This window comes from Lepidochelys kempii, chromosome 6, assembly GCF_965140285.1.
Source record: "Lepidochelys kempii isolate rLepKem1 chromosome 6, rLepKem1.hap1, whole genome shotgun sequence".
Lineage (NCBI taxonomy): Eukaryota > Metazoa > Chordata > Testudines > Cheloniidae > Lepidochelys > Lepidochelys kempii.
The window spans coordinates 93,908,102-93,932,100 of record NC_136385.1 but is presented as its reverse complement, the minus strand read 5'-3'; the positions used below and the strand labels follow the sequence as shown (position 1 = coordinate 93,932,100).

At 45.4% G+C, this 23,999-nt stretch overlaps 1 protein-coding gene across 1 annotated transcript in view; it reads right to left on the bottom strand.

The window, feature by feature from the left end:
- Nucleotides 1-19,594, bottom strand: part of NRXN3 (neurexin 3) — a 1,346,778-nt gene extending 1,327,184 nt beyond the window's left edge. Inside the window, exon 1 of the mRNA XM_073349326.2 lies at nucleotides 18,406-19,594. Coding sequence (XP_073205427.1) covers nucleotides 18,406-19,114 — 709 coding nt within the window. The 5' untranslated portion in view covers nucleotides 19,115-19,594. The remainder of the gene's footprint in view (nucleotides 1-18,405) is intronic.
- Between the last annotated feature and the right edge of the window lie 4,405 nt (nucleotides 19,595-23,999).

The window sequence follows — 23,999 nt, the reverse complement described above, 5'->3', positions numbered from 1 at the left end:
ATGAAATATCAGCACTATGATGGATTTCTGCAGCGACCACTCTATTTGTTACTCTGTGTGCACTGAGGAAGTCTGCTGGGTCATTGCTGACCAACTGGAGATGGGTCCCAGCTTGTGGAGTTATCCCACATTGAAGGCATCACATTCAGACCCTGGGACACACTGATCCCTCCTAAAGATACAGTTGGGATCACAGAATAATGGATGGAGAAGTTTTGTTTGAACCAGCAGATACAAGGTGTAGAGTGGTAACTAACCACATCAGAAGGGTAATACGTAACTTGTTGTATCAGTGTATAAAAGAGGGGTCACAGACGGGATATCTTTGTCTGGCCTAAGGGGCAATGGAAAGAGCCCTGCCACTGACTGAGCTTGTCCATTGTCACAAGCATACATATATTAGTGTCCCTGTAGAGTCTATGGGGTGCTAGAACTGTGCTTTGTCAAGCAATAAACCTGGCCGAGTGCCTTCAACACTGAACCGAGTTTGTGGTCTTTTAGGGTAGTACAGTCGAGGTCTGCTGGGTCAGCCCCCAGAAAGAACACACAGACACCAAATGACAACACCTAGATAGGGAGTACACAGACCTCAGCCATAACTGTAAATGCCACAGGCAAAGTCTGGCATGTGACACCAACATGTGGCCTAAGTGTCCCAGATGTATTCGTATTCTCATTGTGGGATTTGACCTTGGGTCATTTGCTGGAGAGACAGGAACCCATGCTCTAGGAGGTAGACTCTTCCCAATATGCAGTTGATCGTAGCTTCTATGAACTCTATAGTCTGTGATGGTGTGTGTGATGATTTTGAAAAAACAGGGCAAGGGCGTACTCTAGGACTGTTACAATCTCCTGTTGAGATTTGCCTCTGATCAGCCAGTCATCACACAAGCAAGAGTGTCACAGGTTGGGGTGGATGGAGAAGTACTCAAAATCTGTTAGGTATCTGGTACCAGTTTTGCAGTGGGCATTGTCATGGCCAGTGCCTGCCCCAGACACCATGGTAGGGTTAAACAGTCACTCATTTTTGGTGTTGCTTGTCTGCTAGATAGGTCACTGGATGAAGCTGGCTCGTCCGCCAGAAGCACCCTGGAGATTGTGTCCTCAAGGTCTGATGAGATCTTCGTAGACTGATCCAGAAGATGGAGCTTTAGCCTTGTGCCACAGAGTCAAAGGGCAGAAGGGACCACCAGATCATCTAGTCTGACCTCCTGTACATCACAGGCCATGATCACCACCCAGCACCCGCATGCTAAACCCAACAACCAAAATTAGACAAAAGTATTACAGCCCACAGGAGACTGGAATGTTACATGTCACAGGCAGAGAATAGGAGGTGCAGCAGTGCTCCCCCAATGCAGGGAAATAAGGGGAGATATACCCAGATAATCCTGGCAAGTGACCAACGCACACACACTGCAGTGGAAGGTGACCCCCGCCTCCCTGCCTACACACACAGGTTCCTTCTCAACCACACATTTGTCAATCAATTAGGGCATGTCTACACTTACCTGCGGAGCAATTGATCCAGCAGGGGTCAATTTATTGCATCTAGTGAAGATGGGGGGGGGGGGAAGGGGAGGGATAGGGTGGGTCCTTGGAGGAAGGGATGGAGTGGGGGAGGGGTCTGGGGCAGAACTGGGGGCCGAGCACTCCCCAGCACATTAGAAAGATGGTGCCTGTGTCTCCAATGACGGAGATTCTGCAATCTCCCTGGGCAATTTATTCCAGTACTTAATCACCCTGACAGTTCGAAAGTTTTTCCTAATGGCCAACCTAAACTGCCCTTGCTGCAATTTAAGCCCATTGCTTCTTGTCCTGCTCTCAGAGGTTAAGGAGAATAATTTTTCCTCCCTCCTCCTTGTAACAAGCTTTTATGTACTTGAAAACTGTTAACATGTCCCCTCTCATTCTTCTCTTCTCCAGACTAAACAAAGTCAATTTTTTCTATCTTCCCTCAGAAGACATGTTTTCTAGATCTTGAATAATTTTTGTTGCTCTTCTCTGGACTTTCTCCAATTTGTCCACATCTTTCCTGAAATGTGGTGCCCAGACCTGGACACAATATTCCAGTTGAGGCCTAATCAGCATGGAGAAGAGCAGTAGAATTACTTCTTGTGTCTTCCTTATACACTCCAAGTAGCTGAAAACTTCCACAAGCTGAAGATATGATTACAAGGAGAGTATGGCCTTCCCACTTCAGACAAGCAGCGATCAGAGGACAGGTGCTCTCTCACCTATTTTCTTTTTTTGGGGTTGATTTTGTTCTTATTTTTGTCTGCTTAGCCCGGCTCGCCTTCCTCCTGGCTCCTGAAGCTCTGCTTCAAAGAGACAGTTTCGCCTGCCAACACCAGCACACGAAAGCCCAGCCTCGCCAGTCACAACCGGGACGCTCTTCCCTCTGCCAGCCAAGATTGCTTTGACAGTTCTGCTTTCTCATCACAATATCCTGTCATCTCCCCCTCCCCCAGCCCCAGTCCTTTCCCTGAGATCAGCCTCCCATCCTGCTACATTAGGGGTCAGGGTCAAGAAGAAATGAGGAACAGCCCAAAAATGAGCGCACTCTCCCCCTGCTCCCTACTCCAGTGGTGAATCAGAGCCAGGGTCAAGTCAGAATGGGACAGGTAAGCTGAGGGGAGGGTAGTAGAGAGCACTAGCTCCCGAAGGAGCCTAAAAACACCACTTATCATAAACTCCAGGGCAGAGCCCTAGGAGAGCCCTGGCTAGGTCTCAGGGGTGAGAGGAAGGCACCCTCCCCCTCCAAAATAAGTTGTCAAACAGAGTCAGAGTTTGCCAAGTTTCAGGGCACCCAACAAGGTTCATCTATTCTCCCTATGTTTTCCCCAACAGGGTGGGTTTGTGAGGCGGGGGAGGGTGTTGAGGTAAAGACATTGGGAGGGGAAAGAAGGATCATTCCTGTGGCTATTGGGCCAACAGGAAAAAAAATAAATCTGTGAAGTTACATGAGGTAGACAGACAATATCCTGGAGCAGCCTGTGCTATGTGCAAACAAGCTTCACAGTCCATAGCAGTGGCAGCAACAAAAATGCAGAATACATGGCAAAGCCCCAGGGTAGGGCAGGATGAACTCTTAAGATTCCTAGAAAATGATAAAAATGTGATGGATCATTTGAAAAATCAAACAAAAACAGAAACAGCAGGGAAGATAAAAGAAACAGCAAGAGGTGAATAAAGACAATGAAAGCACATGTTCCTCCTGAAGGCAGCTCTTGCACTGCACAAGAGAAAAACAATTAAAAGACAGAGGTGTAAAGGAGCTATGTGCGCAGATTAATTCAAGGTGGTTTGGTTGTTTGTATACTCATGAAAGGCTGCCAGAAACAGTTACTAAAGGACTTGTACTTGTTCACGGGGCTACTCACCCCCTTCTTTTACATCCTGGGAACCAACATGGAATTCTGCCAATGCACCTCGATCCTGACCCACCAGATCTCCTGATACTCTAGTCCTGGGCCTCTTCACAGCATGGACTGGTAGCTTTCTACAATACACTGCACTAAATTGGGCTAATGCCTACAGCTTCAATTAACTTTAAGAGTTACCAAAATACATGCCAAGCCGGAAACTTTAATTACAACCTGAGCTGAGGAGTTACACTAAGACACACTCCCAGCCTCTCCCTGGTAAAACGTAATGCCCATTGGAAGTGAGTGCATCTTGTGATTCTAGAGCAGGTGAAAGAGCACCTTTGGGCACCAAAGCCTTTGTTCAGGTCTTGCTCATGAGGTGCCTAACCTGACACAGCTACATTATACCTTCAAAATAAAGCAAGAGTGTGGTGTGCCCTCAGATGGCACCATCTTAATTCCATATTGAAAAAGTTGTCTATTTGGGAGTCGATTGTTTGCTGAACAGTGCTGATTTCCAGGGCCAATGTCAGCTGCCAGAAGTGGGGCCTACTAGAAACACCTCCAGCCTCTAAAGTAGACTGATTTGGAGCAAAAGACTTCCAAGACAGGGAAGATTCAGAAGAGGGAACTCTTCCAAAATACTCTTCTCACTGAGAGCAGAGAAAGAAGTCCAAGTCATTTCAGGAAATGCTTTCTTCTGAACAGCTCTCCTAGAAGCAACAACCCAACACACAAGAGAAATAAAAGCTCTTTTGTTTCTCTCACATATAAACAGCTTTCTACAGATTCTGATCAAACTCTTAGCTGGGAGCCAGCCCAACATGAAAGAGTCCTGCTTTTAATGCTCCATTCAAGTCTCACAGCTCTGAAGCTATTTCTCCAATAAGACTGACTGTATACTAGGCAGGAAGCAATGTTGTCATGAGGTAGGGTGACCAGGTGTCTGGTTTCGACCAGAACACACACTCAAAAAGGGGCCCTGGAGGCTCCGGTCAGCACCGCCAACCGGGCTGTTAAAAGCCTAGTTGGCAGTGCTGTGGAGCTAAGGCAGGCTAGTTCCTCCCTGTTCTGGGGCACCATGCTGCACCCCTGAAGTCGCAGCAAGTCCAGCTCCCAGGCGGAGGGCACGGGTTCCGTGTGCTACCTGAGCACCAGCTCTGCACTCCGGCAGCGTGCACCACGGAGTCTTCTCCCCCCCCCCCCCCCGACCTAGGAGCCAGACCTACTGGCCGCTTCTGGGGCACAGCACGGAGCCAGGACGAGCAAGCAGCCTGCCTTAGCCCTGCTGTGCCGCTGACCGGGAGCCACCCAAGGTAAGCCTGCACCCCAACCCCAAGCCCCAACCCTCTGACCCAACCCTGAGCCACCCCTGCACCCCAGAGCCGTGCCCCCAATCCAGAGCCTTCACCCCCCATACCCCAACTCCCTACCCCAGCCCAGAGCCCCCTCCCACACCCTGAACCCCTCATCCCCAGCCCCACCCCAGACTCCTCACACTCTCCTGCACCCCAACCCCCTGCCTCAACCCACAGTCCCCTCCTGCACTCTGAATCCCTCAGCCCCACCTGACAGCCTGGAGTCCCCTCCTACACCCCAAACCCCTCATCCCCAGCCCCACCCCAGAGCCAGCATCCCCGGCCAGAGTGCTCACCCCAACCCCCTGCCTCAACCCGCAGCCCCCTCCCACATTCCAAATCCCTCAGCCCCACCCCCCAGCCCGGAGTCTCCTCTTGCACCCAATCCCCTCATCCCCAGAGCCCACACCTCCAGTCAGAGCCCTCACCCCCTCCCGCACCCCAAATCTCTGCCCCAGCCCAGAGCCCCCTCCCACACCCTGAACCCCTCATTTCTGGCCCCCCCCCCAGAGCACACAGCCCCTCCCACTCATTTACAGCTCTCACCGCCTCCTGCACCTCAACCTCAACCCCAACCCCCTGCCCCAGCCCAGTGAAAGTGAGTGAGGGGGAATGTAGTGAGCAGGAGCGGGGCCTCAGGGAAGGGGGGGGGGGGATAGGGTGTTTGGTTTTGTGCAATTAGAAAGTTGGCAACCCTATCACAAAGGATGCCTGCGTCAATTTGCAGAAGCACAGGTAAGGGTAGGCAGAAGTTTGCTGGGTTTGACCAAAAAAAATGCAAAAAAAAAAAATAATAATACACTCATTCCTAGTGCAAGGAGAAAGGCAGGGTTATTGAACTCGATCCTGACGGAATGCTCTGTAAAGTGCCCAGTGGCATGGAATTAATTTTAAATTTGCTATTTTAGGGCAAACAAAAATAATCCGAATTATTCAAGCAACTACATTTTTTCTTCCAGATTTGAAAGGGGAGGTGGGGGCATGTGTGTGTGTGTGTGTGTGAACAGAGGGTGGAAACGGCAGGAAGTTCTGCTGCTAGAAACCTTTTCCCTCTCTGCTGATAATTTAAACACTCACAAAAAATTACAGAACCCACCAAACACAGTCTAAAAAACATAACAAGTGGGCAGGAGTTAGGGAGCAATCTGACGAGCTGAAGGTGATTTCAACTCTTGGGATTATGGGACAGCAGTCACACAGCTGGGTGTAGAAGATTCTATCAGAAAGGGAAAAGAGAGGGCAATGTTTTTATCTTAGTTTATTTAAATTTTTAAAGGACCTCTACTAGCCTAAAATTTAAAGTAAATTTCACATTCTTTATAATCCACAATATTGTGCTGCCTTTCAAGTATCCACAAAACAAAGAATTGAGTGCTTAGAGCAAGGTATTAAGAAATAGAGCTCTTGGATTCTAATCTGACCTTTTACAGCATCTCACTATGTGCCCTTGATTAACTAATTCACTTCCCCCTCCTCAGTTTTCCCATCTGTTAAATGAGAGTAACTTGCACCTCATAGTCTGGTTGGGGAGGGGTTCTGAAGTCTGATTGATTTCTCAGTGGTTGTGAGGTGCTTAGAAATGCCATGATAAAATTTATTGTTTACCTGACAGCACTTTAGCTCTTTCAGTCCATTGCGTTGCACACAATTTGAGTACACGAAGCCTCAGGTGCAACTGAGTGGATGCCATATGACATTTTGATTGTAGCAGAAACCATCATTTAATTCTTAAATTCTCAACCTTAGCACTACATTAATGTATTTTCTTTTGAGTTAATTTCCTTTTTTCTTAAAAGTTTTCAAAAAAGGAAGATCTAAATGATTTTGTAGTTATTTACATATCTGATAATTAAAAATGATTACAGGTAGAGCTATCCAGATAAGGAATGTCACCCTGAATTAGGCTCAATGGGATAAATCCTAATGATGGATACCATGGAACAAATGAGGTATTAGGGTTAATTTTCAAATACACCTAATTCCCATTGACTTTCAATGAACTTAGACTTTTAAATGCCTGAGTAACTTTTTCAAAATGGGACTGTAAGGTAAATTTTTCAAAAGTGACTCAGGAACCTAAGTGTCTGGATCGACTTTTATTCATTCCTTAGTGACGCAGACCTCTCACTGAAAACAATGAGAGTTTTGATTGAGTAAAGATGGCAGCATGGGGTCATGGGGGCAGCTTGGGGTTTTTGTAATGGGCTTATACATACAATTATTTGAATGTTTAATCATTGTGTATTGTTATATGTGCAAGGATCCTTAAGCATCTTGTGTGTGAATATAACTGGAAGGTCTGAAAGTGTATGTTTATATCACTAAGAACTGTGTTCTGCCACATTTACTCATTCTGAGTAGGATCTTACTCTGGAAATAGTCCCATAGACCACATAAGGTGCTTCACAGTGCAAGTAAGAGAGGCAGAATCTGGACTAAAGAATAAACTTGCTCTTCTAGGTCAACAATTCAGCTTCAACCCAGGCTGGAGATAAGTTCTGAGGAGAGACTTCAAGGTTTACAGATTTCCATCTTGGTGCTTTTCCCATTCCTAAGGGGACTGCAAGGAACAAAGCATGAATGTGCATTGTTTTGGTGTGTTCATTCCATACCATTCTGCCAGACCACTCAGACCTTCTGTTCCTCAATGTTCCAAACTCCCTTATCTTCTAATAATGATCTGCCTCACCCTTTGCTGGAACATTCCATTATCACGCTGTTACAGGGGTGTTCGTGACACAGCAAGTGTGATAATAAATATATTATAATTTTTAAAGCACTAATTCAGTCCCCTCCGATATACACACCAACCAAAATGTTCTACTAAATGTACATGTACCACTTGTGATGCGTGTTAACTGATAAGAATATTGCATCTTGCCTCTCTCACCTGAGCAGTCCTCCTGATGGTGCAGCCCGGAAAAATATGCCTATAAATATGCACAAGTAGGAGGTGTGTGATTCAAGCAAACATCAAAATGCATATACCACTGAAAACAAAGAACACTGTAATAAAATAAATAAAATATTCTATTTCTATAATTTCTCTCAACCCAAGAGAGCCCAAAACAATTTAAACAGACTTGGAATGCAATCACCTCTGGGATGGAACATGGTAGCTGTTTAACAGCTGACAGCATCACTACACAACATTTTACCTCAAGTAAAAAAGATTATGTATTGAACAAAAACTGAAGGGGGAATTTAGGGAGGCAGAGTAAAGTTATTTATCTGAGTTACGTTTCGTTCATGGGAGTCTTAATGTTTACAGTGGACAATGTCTCAATCTCACATTTAATGCAAAACCAAAAACTGCATAGGGCCCACCAGAGGAACTCAGAGGAAAGAGTGCCATCTACTGCATCATCCTCACCACTTCCTGCAGCAGCCTGTGTTTTCCTTGGAGGTCTTCCATCCAATTGCTAAGTGTCCTGCTTAGCTTGTGAGATCCAAGGCTGCAGCTGCAAGGTGGCAATATATCAAACCCATGGCTTGTGTTAAATTTATTAATCAAGTTTTTGTTTTTAAAATTTTGACCTGTACAGTTAATCAGTCAGGTTCCCGACCTAGATCAAAAGACCCACAGGACCCATCTGATCCACTCCTTTCATCCAGCCCCTATTTCCTAAACACAGAAATTACACTGCAGCCCTCACAGGAGGCACGGCCTCTTTTTCAGAGAAGGGAAAGGTCAAAAGAGAAAGAAAGCTGTGAGCCTTCTAGGCTCTTTCTTTCACCTGGGTCACAGACAAGTGATTTTATCTCCTCAATTTCTCTCTTTTTCTTTTCACAAGCCTTGTAACTCTTTTTTTAAAACAATTTATTAAGCAAATAGTCATACATACACTTTCCATTTTTTTAGATTCCCCAGGGAATAGACACCATACATTTTCAAAAACATCCAGAAAGAGGCTTATTGAATGTTGCTGTAAATACCACTGAGCTATGAAATTCACAGAGTGCTGACACCAGCCTCTCTCTATATTTGCTATCTCTGCCATGGACTCCGAGCAAGCCATAACCTTCGACCTGGGGTCCCAAAAAACCTAAGGTTCCTTTCAAAATATTGATGAAAAAGGCACCAAGAGGAACCTTGGACACAACAGCAAAGCTGAGAAGGTGAGAGGGGTGGGAGAGAGGCAGGTGTAGGTCTGTGGAGACAGTACAGAGGTCTGTAAAATTTACATAGTATCATTTTTCTCAAGTACAGAGGCAACAAACTCAGAAGAAATAAAAATCCACCCAAGAGACTAGAGAAGCTTCTGAATAAATGCAGCAGCCAAGGAAGCTCAGGGGCCTGCCAACAGCACTAGATATTGAAGCCAGCTTTTAACCCACAGTTCAAATTTCTACATCCACAGATGAACCACTTCCGCCATTCTTTAAACAGGACTCTGTCAAGTGCCTAGGGCCAAACCCTATTCACTTAAATGACTTCAGTGAGCTACTCCCATGAGTAAAGAACAGAGGATCAGGCTCTCAGATTGTAAGATCCTTGAGGGCAAGGTACTTCTTTGCTCTTTGCACAGCAGGAAACACAGTATGGACAAGTAACAATAAATATTATATATTAATAAGTAGTTAAAGGCACAAAATTCAAAGATTAGAAGCAAGAGGGGAAGGGAGAATTGCACGGGAACTATCAGGAAGAGAACCATTACAAGTAAATTTTTACTTTCCCTTGCAGTGTTTTAGGAAAGTAAGACATCAAACAGCCTTGGGCGACTGCATGTGAAACTAACTAGAAGGGTTTAATCTCCATAGTCTTGCATCTTGTATAGTCATTCACACTAGGACAAAGGGATTTCAGACTCTTTCTGATCCAGTAACATTTTTATACCCACTTTGCTTTCTCTGACAGCAAGGTGCAGTGCAACAATGAGTCAGGTCTGCAGATTGAAGGTGACCAAGCTAAAATATCAGTTCCAACCTAAGTGAAAGGCAGAAAGTAAAAAACCAGCATCAACAAGGAATGGGAAACTGGGCATTAATATGGAATTGAAAGCATTTTAATCATCTCAAGTGTTAGTTACAAAGGAGCTTTTTTGGGGAAAAGTGGGGGAGAGGGTTAAATCATGAAAAAGTCCCCCTTACAGAGCTGCTGGTTCCCTGTGAGAAACTTCAAAAGACTGTATGTGGACTAAGGGGAGGGTATGAAGAACTGAGCTCATATGTGATAAGTTAACAAGATACATTCCTTTATAATTGCAAGCGCAGCCTGGGATCTGAGAGCCAAACTGTGTTCCTTCTTTCTCAGGCATCACCACTCTCTATCTTGGGTTAAGCACCTCACAACTTCTTAGGAGGTATTTACAGATGCGGCGCTGAGACATAGAGAAATGCATGCTACAGAATTAACTCAGATGATCCAACTTTGCATTACTTCCCTTGTGTTAGTCTATCAGTAACTTGCCCAAGTCACACAGCAAGTCTGTGACAGACCAGGAAACCGTAAGAATGGCAATTCTGGGTCAGACCCATGGTCCATCTAGCCCAGTATCCTGGCTTCCAACAGTGGCCAGTGCCTGATGCTTCGGAGGGAATGAACGTAACAGGGCAATTATTGAGTTATCCTTCCTGTCATCCAGTCCTAGATTCTGTAAATCAGAGATTTAGGGACACCCGGAGCATGGGGTTGCAACACTGACCATCTTGGCTAATAGCCATTGATGGACCTATCCTCCAGGAACTTATCTAATTCTGTCTTGAACCCAGTTATACTTTTGGCCTTCACAACAAGTTCCACAGGTTGACTGTGCATTGTGTAAAGAAGTTCTTCCTTTTGTTTGTTTTCCAGCCTATTAATTCCATTGGGTGACCCCTGGTTTCTGTGTTACGTGAAGGGGTAAATAATACTTCCTTACTCATCTTCTCCACACCATTCATGAATTTATAGACCTCTGTCATATCGCCCCTCAGTCATCTCTTTTCTAAGCTGAACAGTACCAGTCTTTTTAACTTATCCGCATACAGAAGCTGTTCCATACCCTTATTTATTTTTGTTGCCCTTCTCTGTTACTTTTCCAGTTTAGTTATATCTTTTCTATTTTTTGAGAAGGGGTGACCCAAAACTGTAAGAAGTATTCAAGGGGTGGGCATACCATAGTTTTATAATGGTTTCTGTTTTATTATCTATCCCTTACCTAATGGGTCCTATCATTGTTAGCTTTTTTGACCTTAAGCAGATGTTTTCAGAGAAATATCCATGATCCATTTCTTGAGTGGGTACAGTTAATTTAGACCCCATCATTTTGTATGAGAAGCTGGGATGATGTTTTCCAAGGTGCATTACTTTGCATTTATCAACACTGGATTTCATCTGTTATTTTGTTGCCCAAAAAGATAGGAAACAGTTTAGTGATATTCTTTTTGTAACTCTTCACAGTCCACTTTGGAGTTAACTACCTTGAGTAATTTTGTATCTGCATATTTTGCCACCTCACCATTCATCCCCTTTTCCAGATCATTTATGAATATGTTGAACAGGCCCCAGTATAGCAGAGGACCTTCCCTCTTATCCCATGACCACTTACTTTGCTTAAGAGTCTTTGGTGTGGGACCTTGTCAAAGGCTTTCTGAAAATCCAAGTCCAAGTACACTATTCCCACTGGATCACCCTTGTCCATATGCTTGCTGACACCCTCAGAAAACTCTTATAGATTGGTGAGGCATGATTTCTTTTTACAAAAACCTTGTTGACTCTTCCCCAACATATCATGTTTATCTATGTGTCTGATAATTTTGTTCTTTACTATAGTTTCAACTAATTTGCCTGGTACTGAAGTTGGGCTTACCAGCCTGTAATCAGCAGGATCCCCTCTAGAGCTTTTTTTTTTTTTTTTCCTTTTTTTAAATCGGTCTTACATTAGCTATCCACCAGTCATCTGGCTGATTTAAACAATAGGTTACATACCACAATTAGCAATTCCAAATTTGAGATACTTGAGAATTCTTGGGTGAAATACCATCTGGTCCTGGTGACTTATTACTATTTATCAATTTGTTCCAAAACCTCCGCTTTGACACCTTAATCTGGGACAGTTCCTCAGATTCGTCATCTAAAAAGACTGGCTCAGGTGTGGGAATCTCCCTCACATCCTCTGCTGTGAAGCCCGATGCAAAGAATTCATTTAGCTCTGCAACAGCCTGGCCTTCTTTGAGCACCTTGAACATCAAGTGCCCCACTGATTGTTTAGCAGGCTTCCTGCTTCTGATGTACTTTAAAAAATAAAATTACGGTTCATTGTGCGTCATTTTCTAGTTGTTCTTCCAATTCTTTTTCGGCCTGCCTAATTACATTTTTATACTGGACTTGCCAGATCTTTCAATTCCCAGGCTTACCTCCGATGAATGGCCCATCCTTTCCTGCCAGAAATAAAAGATATTACAAGACAAAATCTGCCCTAATTTACATTTAAGCCACATCACTGTCTCCTCAGGGCTATGGGCTTGACCAGATATAAGTGACAGCACAGTCTGACCTACAGTCTACCATACTGGTGATGATGCACAAGAAGGAAAGAACTCACCTTGACTCTCAGATTCCAGAATAAGTTGTCAGAGCTGGCAATTAGAAAACATTTTTTCTTGTAAACTGTGGATATTGGGAGAACCAAAATACATATAACACCCCTCTCCAGGTCATTTTTTACAGAGTCCCATTTTAGAGCAAAACAACACTTTAAACAAAAATAGTTCTGCTTCTAATACTATGTGGCACCCATCTCCCACCTACTGTTCCTTTCTCTTACATCCATCCTTCTTCCTCAGTCTCAGACCCTCCCATCCCACCAGCCTCCCTCTTGGCACCTGTTCCCATCCACAAAAGTGCCTCCTGTTGGAGGGTGGTTTTAGTGTGAGAGCAAATAGGCCTGCAATAAAGGATTGTGGGAGAATTAGCTCCAAGGCTAACATTGCTGACATCAAACAGCAACAAAACTCTGACAACTCACTTGGTTTCCACATGTGAAAGGAGAAGTTTTGTTATCCACCAAGGCCAAAGGTGTGGCCAGTACAGAAGGGCTGACAAAGAACAGAATTAACAGATCAGCCCAGGATAGGTGGCCATTCTACTGTATCACCATGTGCATTAGCACCTCTCCCTGGCTAGGGAGCCATCAGGGCTGAGAGACAATTTTCTCTCATCAGTTCACTGGATATAGCACTCCTCCTCTTCCCCATGAGCCTTTGGCTTTACCATTCCACCCATCACAGTGTGTGCAGAGTTCTAGCATTTCCTAGGATATCCTGGGAAGGTCCCACTCCATACTCCTGACAAGTCTTTAAAAACAGCATCCCCTGCAATACAGTCCGGACACTTGGAGCCTGGGGTAAGGACGAAGACAAGAGCTACTCTATCTGCTGCAGAGCTCGGGGCTTTATTCACTGCTGCTCCATTTTTCATTATAGGCTCCATACACGACTCCCAAGCAAGCTGCCCAGCACAAGGTGGTGCTAGGCAGTGACTTTAGGGGAATACTCTAAAAACAAAAACCCCAACCTCCTCCCTGAAATCCACGAAGTGGCTCTCCTACCCTGCCTGCATTTTAGTAGGAAAGGAGATTTCCTGGCTGCCCATCCTCCTCCTATCAGTTCTGGGGGCTGAATGTAGCCCTCAGGCCCCATGTTGAGTGCCCAGTGTAAGGGAGTTGGGGCCCCTTTCCATTTTTAAGGAGACAGGATACTATTTCATAACAAATCAGAGATGGAATTTAGGGACATGTTAGATCCAAACTGAACCTCCGTGGCTCCAGCTCATCTCTAATATTTACTATTAGCAATAATAAACAGTGTGTATGCTGCACTTTGGAGCATCACAGCAGTTTACAAACATTCAATTAATAGATCTTAACAGATCTTATTTCTCTGATGCCCATCTGGCACCGCATAAAAATAACATGATTAGAAAATTATTATTTTAAAATGTGCCGAAGGAAATGAATCCAAGAGAAGCTTGAGAGAGAATGAAAGCGGGAAGTGAGCAGCAGAAAGAAGAAAGTATCAGAAACCAAAACAAAGGCAGTGTTCATCCCGAGCCTCCTAACCTCCAGCCCAAAGGGCACAGGTTGCACACCGACTATAAGTAGCTCCATACAAAGGCACATAGCACTCCTCTCCCCACATTTATTCTACAGCCCTCAGTTACCATCTGTTTTATGCTTAGTGTTGCACTAGAGGGTGTAGATCTGGGCTGCTCAAAGTGGAGCCCAGAGCTGCCTGCCCTCTCCCCATAACTGCAGGGCAAGGGCCACGCAGAGACCAGGCAGTTGTTTATGGCTGGTGAATTCACACAACGAGCAATTTATATTCATCTATCAAGGAAGATGCAAGTAGGTGCAAATATTATGGTCGTGTTCGTTTGTTTTTGATTATAAAATATATGTAAATGTATATGCAAATTAAGTGCAGCCACCAGGTTTCTGGCAAAATGCCAACCCAGCCCTCAGTGTCACAAACTTTGGGGCAGCTAGAGGGGCCCATGTGTCTGCAGGAGAGTTCCAGGCTGTTCTCAATAGATCTACCCAGAATAGGAAGGTTGTGCTGTTCTAAAAGGGCAGGTGGAAGATAAACCCCATGGTACCTTGTCTCTTTAAATGAAACAAAGAGGCTATAGAGAAAGCTGTTCCCTCTGCAGTTAAAAGACTGATAATTACAGAGCGACAGGCTCCTCTGTCATTCAGCAGGCAGCATCCCCAGGAAATCTTGCTCTGTAATCAAGGGCAGAGGCGCAATCAGGCCCCTATTCAGGCTTCCTTTCGAAACAGCCCCTCCTGGCAGCACAAGAGCTTTGGTGTGTTGCTTTGTGAAGCTGCTGAAGGCATCCACTTCAGGGCTCTGCAGCCATTAGGGGAGTCAATACAGTTTTTAAGCATGCTTTTGGTTCACCTTCACCCACAGAGCCCAAAGAGGCCCCGGAACATAGGTGCGGTCTACACTGTATCTAGGATCTGTATCTGACCTCCTTCTTACACGCTTGATGCTGAACTGATGCTAATGCATATCAGCAAGTCTGTCCTCAACAGAGGAGCTTGGCAAAAGGAGAGGATTTGTACCAGCGAATGCAAGAGAATGTGATCATGAGTGTGCAAGAGCACCAATATGAGTGTGCAAGTGAGGCTATTCAGGCAGACACACCAATATTTTGGTTGTTTTTTGTTTAGAAAACAAAAGGAAATGTCTATGGAGAAGTAATTTCTGTGCTATTCGAATAGTACAAGAGCTTCAGCCTATTGGCACCAGGCTAATCCCAGCAAGAATTAAGGGGCTAATTGGAGGAGCGGTGGGGAGACAGGTTACTCTGATTTCAGCTTCAGGATTCATGCCACCACCGCCCAGCAAGTTACATATTAAATTGCTATTCAAAACATTCACACAGGGTTGCCAGGTTCAATGAACCAGTTGTATTGAAAAGCGTTATTTTATTTCGAATGCTCAAATTTTCTTAAGTGCGCACACATTTGTACACCCAGGCACAGAAACCGCACATGCCAGTGACCAGTAGGGTACACCACTGGTCATTTGCACTTGCAGTTGCCACAATGTGTGCCATGCTGGTAATTGTGCGCACAAATTCAGCACCAAATGCCCACATAGCTTTCTGAACATCGAGGCCCGTGTTTTCATAGGATTTATAGTTCCATCATGTCACAGAATGTTACACTCTCCGCTGAGGTTCACTACAACTGGAACTCCACTTTGCACTGAAATCATTTGTGATACTGTAAATGGAGCTTCATTCCATCACAGTTCACTAGCAGCAGGTTCCACTGACTTTTTTGTTTGTTTGTTTTTATTTATTTCTCTGGCCACATGATAAATGAGTTTGTTGTGGTTTTACCATCTGCGGACACAGGTATCAATCAATAGCCACGTAATGGCCTGAAACCTGTCAAGAGAACTCGTTATTAAAAAGGTACATATTGCATTTAGCTATTAAAACAGAAGTTATTGACTGGATCCTATCAACTCCCAATGAATGAGCTAACTGCATCGGCGACCAAGTGAAAACACAGGCATGCAAATTAAAGGGCTGACAAATTGTGTAAGCAGGTTAAGGATCCACAGCTGCTGGTGTCCAGTCAAAAGGGAGTGTGTCTCCTTTAAAAATAGAGAGAGATCAGGAATAAATTATTCATGTTAAATAACACATGTGCAAATATCCCGGGGCAGGATAAGGAAATAAACTAATGAGAAAACATTAGCTCCAGCAACAAACAGTTCACTTTCTTGGGGAGGGAAGCAACAATGAACTAACAAATTTAAAAAAAAGGTAGGTGGGTCAATAGTGGATCAAGCAGATAGGAAGTTTGGGCCCAGTCCTGCAGTCCTTATCCCACTGATGTCAATGGAAGTTTTACCAGATTCAGGGTATAAAAGGAACTTTTTGTAATAGGAAAAGATTTTCCAAGTCAAAGGAAAATCTTTGTACATTTCACTAGTTTCCCTGTTCCGTTTTCTTGGCACTTCTTTGTTTGCTTATTTCACCCTACTAGAGCTTTGCTTCTCCCTTGTCCTCTTTCCCAGAACCTGCGGTGATGCCACAATGCTGACTGGGTGACACTGAATGACAATGGGCTTAGAGGTCACGCTTGCAGGATTACGGCTTTGCTGCAGGATCAAGTGGAGGGAGAAGGCGGACAGGGAAGGAGAAAACAAGACTGTTTATGAAAATAATTAAAACAAATGAAATGCACGTGACATAATAGCAAACAGAGGAAATGAGACCAGCTAAGGAAATTGTTAAGGATATTTCTGAGGTTAGAGCTGAGGTGAAAGTTCCCTGAACAGTGCATCATACCTGAGGGAACAGACCATGGTAAACTATGGGCTAAAATACATAAAAAAGCACCCTAAGGCAAAGGCAAAATTTCTTCCCCCCACCCTCCATCATTAAGTAGGACGTTGGGAGAAAAATGATACATCACTACAGGAAACAAACGGCAGTGTGACGTGTGATTTCACAAACAACAATAGCACTGTCTGCACTCCACACATCCCTTGCCTCATTAGAGATGTATTTCCCATACCTCACCTTCCACAAGGAAATATGGAAATTGCATCACTCAAGTCTTGTTCAGAGCTGTCAGCACTGCCCCATAGGTGGGCAGAAGCCCTGCTTGCTTACCGCATTTTTCAAGACATGCTCAACAGACTGTTGATATCTGAAGTAGTTCCCTGTGGAGCCTAGATCCATTAGCTTAGGAAGTAGGAAGAGGCTTATTTCTCTAGGTTTCAGAGTCCAAATGCAACTGTGGATCCGGCAATCCTATCCCACAAAACTTCCATTTACTTCAGCAGGATTTTGGGGTCTACAAAGGATGCCAGGAGCAGGCCCATATATTCATCACTAATTCTACACGACTGCTTAATCACACTGAGTGACCCCAGCAACCTCAGAACTTCTAAGGCCCAAGCTTAGCAAATCATTCTCTCTCATTAATAGGCCGATCCTGAGTGGTGCCAGGCACTCAACAGAAAAGTCGGGAAGTTGGGATATTTAGCACCTCTCAGGATCATATGCTTGGTCTGGTGTATGTCCCCCATTACACTTCTACACTCCCTCCCACAGGGTGATCTGGACCCCAAGATCTAGGTGAAACTTCTTGTGGGGATTGGTCCTGCTTTGAGCAGGGGGTTGGACTAGATGACCTCCTTAGGTCCCTTCGAACCCTGATATTTAATGATTCTATAGGTCGGTGAAAGGAAGGCAGGGTGTTTTTTGAACTCTAAAATCTATGGAAATTTCTGGCCAGTTTACAACCAAGACATCCCAAGTCTCCTCTTGGGATAAAACTAGTTCACAAAGATATTGCAGCAAGATTTTGGATTTCTCACAATCAACCTAAGGAGCTTTATCCAAGTCTCTTGCCTGTATGGACACTTAAAACAGTGGGGCCCACTAGTGAGAACCAATTACCACAGCATTTAAGAGAAGACCCAGAAACAAGTCCTGGTATTTATCCTGTGGTAAGTTTTAGTTGTTTGTCACTACAGTTTTATTTTGAAAAAAAAATTTAAAAATCCAGTAGTTACACTCAATCTTTATTTGTATTGCTTCGGCAACACAGTCCGAACTTTCACATGGGCCCCAAAACGATCTGAGCAGGGGTTCTGGGAGCAACCAAAATGACAATCTCAGCCATTACTGTGTGAGAAACACAGGCAGAGCAGGGCCTTCTCCACACTACTATCAAGCTACCCCAAGGATGGCCTTATTTTTGCTAAGTCTTGTCTGTCAAGTATGGATTCCACAAAGCCCATAACCAGGGTGGTTCACGGTTGCTCCCCATTTTACCTGCCCCGCCTTGGTTTATGGGAGTGGGAGGGGGAATTCAAACAAACATTTGGGGTTTGATCAATCTTTCCTACAAACCCTTAGTGCTCATGAACTCATTGCCTTACCTTCTCCAGCCCCATTAACAAGTTAGCGGTAAGGATTCTCCCCACACTCCCAATGCTGTGCCACATCTGCAAAATTCCCTCTTTGCCATCATATGTAACCGCCCCCCCTTGCTATTTGCTATGGGTGAGGAGGTGCTTGTGATTTGGAAGGGGATTCATCTCCTTTGAGATCCACTAATAGAGGTACCAGGCCTTTTGCAGCCATGCTAAATGAAAAATTAGCCCGTTGGATTTTGCAAAGAGCTGAAGGGAGGGAAATAAGGCAGGTGATCTCTTACCTTCCGAGCAAAGTTTGCCAACATACCCAGTGGCAGAGCAGTCACAATGCGGCTCACCATCCAGAAGGAAACAAGTGCCGCCATTCTCACAAGGGTTCTCTACACACAGCCCCTCCATGTCCAGATGAACCCCCTGGTTGCCCAGCAGCTGTGGTTCCGAGTTGCCATATTTCAGGTCCAGGATAAATCCCTGAAATGGAGGCTCACTTAGGATGCCATCGAGGGTCAAGGCAGCAGGGCGGATGTCTGACGGAACGCCACCAACAAAGAGGTCACTGACGATGTTCATGTTCTGGCGCTGTGGACGCACTTCACCAGGCTTGGCTTCACCATCCAGCACCAGCACTGTCCGGAGCTGGTTGCGGCTGACCATGAGGAAGTGCCAATTGCTGTCATTGACCTGCTTTTCTGTGACAACCGTGGTCTCGGCACAGTCCATGCTGAACCGGAGCTGGATGCGCCCATCAACCAGGGACAAACAGAGGAAGTCGCAGACACCGCCATCATCAAAGTAGAGGAGCAGCCCTGCCGAGACGTTGGTCTTGAACTGAAAGCTCAGGTCGCTCCTGGTGCTGGCATCCCAGCGGAGGTAGCGGGCCCACTGGTTGGGGAGGCCCATGAACTCCAGGCCCAGACAGAGGCCCAGTAAGGAGCCCAGCAGTAAGCTCACCTTCAGGGTGAAGCAGACAGAGTGGAGAGTGAAGCCCATTGTTGCAAAAAGCTGCTCTTCCCTAGGAGAAATATAAAAGCCACAGCACTGGTGAGAAGGACCCCAGGAAAAATCACTGATAAATTCCACAGGAGGAGAAGAAAAGCACACGTGATCGGCTAGGAGAATTCACCTCTCCAAGAAAAGATCTCAGCTATCCACTAAGATCTGGAGGCCTTTATCCCAGAAGGAGAGGGTGTGTGGTGAGAATTCTCCAGGTGATCCACTTTCTTGAAGGGCAAAAAACCCAAGGTGGTCTCGTTTTGGTGGAAAACACAAAAGTGACAGTGGTTGTGAGAAAGAGAGAGAGAGAGAGTGTAGAGGTAAAGGCCAACTCTCAAATTCCAGATTCCTAGAAGCGATGACAACTGTGGCAGTGAGGTGGTGGTGAACTCAGAAAGGATATAATCATTGGGAGAGCAAAACCAAAGTCAGTCTTCAGGGTGCATTGATGGTGATCCAGCCCATAACTCCTCACTTGGCACTGAAAGAGCTTGCAGGACCTGTAAGGACAAAGCGGGGCGGGGGGACAGAGAGAGAGAGAGAGAGAGAGGGGTCAGTCCCACAGCCCACCAGAAGTCAAGTGTAGTTGGTAACCTGAGATTTGTATGCATTTCCTGGAGCAATATTTCCTTATTTAGCTGGCAGGATTTCATGTATGTTTGTACCTGCAGTTATCCCCTCATCTCCCAAGGTAGTAGGGCTATTTACACCATCAGACGTCTCAGGGCCTGAGTGAGAAATGCAGATGCTCAAGTCATGATCAGGCCCTATCACAGCAGATAAATAATCCTAAGAAGTTCTGATGAACAATGAAAAACCTGCCAATCACCTTGAGAAATACTGCCTCCAAGAAGTTTAAAGCCTAAGGCATGCCAGGGAAACCCCCATGCCAGGCCACTCACTAATGCTGTTTCCAGGAATACCACAAAATTCCCCTTCAACAGCATGCAACTTCTAAGCAAGTTTGGCTCCTCTACATGTTCTAACACACTGACAGAGGGCAGTTTATTTAATCTTCACTGACCAACAGACCCTAACAACTTTCCAAAGAGCCAAATTCTTCCCTCCCATCAAATCAAGGAGATCAAAGGTTCTGAGAGTCAGATTCCGCTCTCAGTTACACCGGTGTAAAATTGGAGCAACTCCAATCACCCAGTGGAGTTGTTCTAGATTTACAACAGTGTAACTAAGAGCAGAATCTGGCCCCACAAATAAAATGTAATATATAGGAATGTTGCCCAGGTGTAAAGAGGGCAGAATTAGGCATGAATCATGAGTCTGGTACACACAGAAACATATCACACTACTGTGCTCATCCACAATCCCTTGATAATTCTAAATTGAGCAGACTGCAACTCAGAGGGTTTTTACTGAGCCTCTGACATGCTCCCCTGCTCTTGCGGGGTGCACTGCTGGACCTACACTGGGATTTTTTAGGAGGGGAGGGGCTAGGATGGAAGTGGTAGCCCAAAACAGAATTTGTATCTGCACACTCTGTTCCCAAAGCAGGTCAAACTGATTAAGTCCACTGAGGAGGGATGGGTCTGCCCCATCAAGTTTACAGGCTATAATAGCTTTACAGTCTCCCTAGTAATTTAACAAAAAATACTTATTGCAAAGACTAGAATTCCTTAGAACAGAAAGGTCCAGCACAAGCCAAGGGAAGGCATTTTGCACAGATCTTCTGTTCCTCGGCCTCCTATCATGACTCATGACAGACAGAACAGCAGTGAGGAGGCTGGACAGAACAGACATCCAGTTATCGGTTTTCCATTCAGCATTAGAACTTGCTACATATGTCCTGCACATTACTAGTGCAGAGACTCAAACCGGGACCCTTAAAACTAGGCCCAGCAGCTATACTAGTAACCTTTGCTTCTGGCTGACATGGTAGAAACTGCACTATACTGGTCTGTCTAGGCACTTATATGCCCCATCACTGTTGCACCCAAGCACCCCCAAATATTTAAAAATAGAAATAATAATGGTCTCAACCTTCAAGGTTCTACAAAGAGTTTGCTACTCACTAAGAGCCAAATTCACTCCTAGGATGAAGTGGGAGCAACTCCGATTGCCTTTAGCAAGAAGGAGCTCATAGAATATCAAGGTTGAAAGGGACCTCAGGAGGTCATCTAGTCCAACACCCTGCTCCATCCATTCCATCCATTTATACCAGTGCTGAATTAAATTCTTACTGTGGGAAGGTGGGTGACTGTGTCTGGGATAGGAGGATTATTTCAGATTAAAGGGAATTTGAAACTTGTGTGCGTTCTGTGATTGAAAATACTGGCTAAAACAAAGGCTACTGTAAGAGCAGAGACTTGTTCATAGACATGGGCTGGGCATAAGCCTCTAGGGAAAGACTATCATGTCAAGTTCAGCAAAAGTACAAAGCTAGACTGGATGGCTCAGGGGACTGGCATGAGGCCTTTCCAAAGCTGTCAATCTGGCACCTTTAACCAGCACTAAAAACAGGTCACTTGAAACACAAAACGAATCAATTACAAGAGAACCTGTAAGCAATAGAGAAACATGAGTTTTCAATGCCCCATGTAAGTCAGTCCCATTCCCTGCAGCTGCCTGACTGGAGCTCGTTAGCTTAACTGCTATAAACGCAAATACAATCAAGTCAAAACCAGAGGGAAGATAATTCCTTTTAATTGTTAACAGCTTGGCTCAGGCTGAGGGAGGAGAGAAAGCAGGAGGCATTAAGAGAGGTGTAAAGAAAAAAGGACCCAAATGTCCAACTCGTTTCTCCTCCCAATAACCCAGACATTGGTTCAGCCATTTATTCTTGGGCCTTGTGAAGCAACTGCAGGCAGAGATACCTCGCTTGTATCTGTTTACCTTTCTAGTCCGTGCTCCCCAGTGGCTGCACTAAAATACCCCATGATTTATTGAGCTGGGGGAGAGAGAGCGAGAGAGAAAGAAAGTGATGACCCAGGCCTGGAATTATTGATGAGACAGGATTAAGACTATAATAACATGTGTAAATTAGCCAGCAAAACATTCCCAGCAGCTAAAGGTTCCCTAGAACGTTTACCACTGCCCCAGTAGAATTTGTCTCCCTCTTAAGATTCAGACAGTCCTTAAACAAACGTGAGAGGGAGAGGTAGGCAAGCTCAGCATTGCAGCCAGCCCCACAGAGACCCCACGGTGGAACGTCTCCCTCAATACTTTTAGATTTTGTTTGGCAAAGTATGAGAAGCAGCACCCCCCTCTCTCTTTCTGACTAAACATGAACTCTTTCAGAGCTAGTGAGAGGTGCTGAAGCAACAGCCCTTGAGGCCAACAGCGGGTAAGTATCCACAGAACAGGTACAGTTCAGCCCACAGTAAAGCAAGCTCCTCTCACATCCATCCTACTAATCTGTCTCAATCCTAAACTGCAGGAACCCCTCTTGGGGGAATTCAGTCCCCATGCCCATTCGATATTTGGCCTCTCTCCCTAAGTTGCAATAATGGGGATCATCAACAGTGGTGGTGACATCTGTAATGTTAGCACTTGTCCATTAAGGAATGGGCTGGGACCCAGCAACGTGTTTCCCACAGGACACCAGAAAATCAACAAAATGGAAACTAGTCAGAGGTAGCTGCACTGGGTTCAGACTGCTGACCAAAGCGGGGAATCCATGTACTTTCCCGTCACCAATTCCCCTCAATCTATTTTATAGAGAAGATAAGATCATCTTTATTTAGGCAGAGGAAGGAGAGACGATTGCTTCAGGCCATGACAAATTATAGGTGTTATTTCTCCATATTTATGCGCTCTAACTTTGGTTTTGGGAAGACTGTCTACATCCAGGCATAGGGCAGGCTGGTGCTGTGCAAGATTGCCCCTAGAGCTCTGCCAATGCCCTTTAATCCTGACCTGCAGCGTCCCCTGGTATTCCAGTCCTGGGCCCCATGCAGCTCTGCCAATGTAAACCACTCTGACTATACAGCAATAGGGGCTGGGAGAAAACTCAGATTTGCTGTCCCTTTTGGGCATTAGGAAGGATTTGAATTCAAGCCTTTAGAGATTAAAAGACTGACTCTTAGACCTGCGCCTAACACACACAGATGGCATGAAACTCCACTCTTAACATGTGTGATGGGGTCTGCACACCCCACACGGAACCAGGGCAAGAATAGGGTAATACCGGGCTAGGGAGGTCCCACCGCTCAACAGGTGCAGGGCGTGCTCCCAGTAGAGGAGTAGTATAAAAGGACACTGTTAGAGCAGCAAAAGTGGGGAAGGAGCTGCAGGCTGTGCCAAGAAGCAAGGTTGGTGCTGGGAGCTGTGACAGGAATGGGGCTACAGCTTTAAAGTTGTTCTAGCAGCAGGGAATCCGGATTGCCCACATCTCTGGGAAGCTGAAAGCCCTATAAGAGGCTGCTTTGAACAGGATGTTAACAGACCAAGTGGAGTCTTCTAAAACAGTGACCACGCCCCACACAGCAGAGCTCCAGTTTGGTAGGAAGCGACCCAGGGAAAAATGTAACTTGGGGATGGATTGCTTACTAGTCCACACACTTTGACAAACCTCCTATGGCCCTGGGTTGGGACCTAGTGGAGTGGGTGGATCTGGGTCCCCCTACCTTGCACCCTGTTCCTCTGTGTGGCAGAACTCCAAGGGGAGAAATAGGAGCATTCAGGAGGGATTGAGGCCTGCCATGTACAACTTGGCTGGGGCCCCCGCTTTGCCAGCTAGGCCAGCAGAAACTGTATGACCATTGCCTGACCCGTAGGCCAGCTGGTCATCAGACCACCCCTTGTAAAAGAGAACTATAACAACAGCCTCACGCAATACAGCACTTCCTCTAGAATGCTGTAGGTTTCAGAGAAAACCTGGATTTGTGCTGGAAATGGCCCACCTGATGATCACTTTAGATAAGCTATT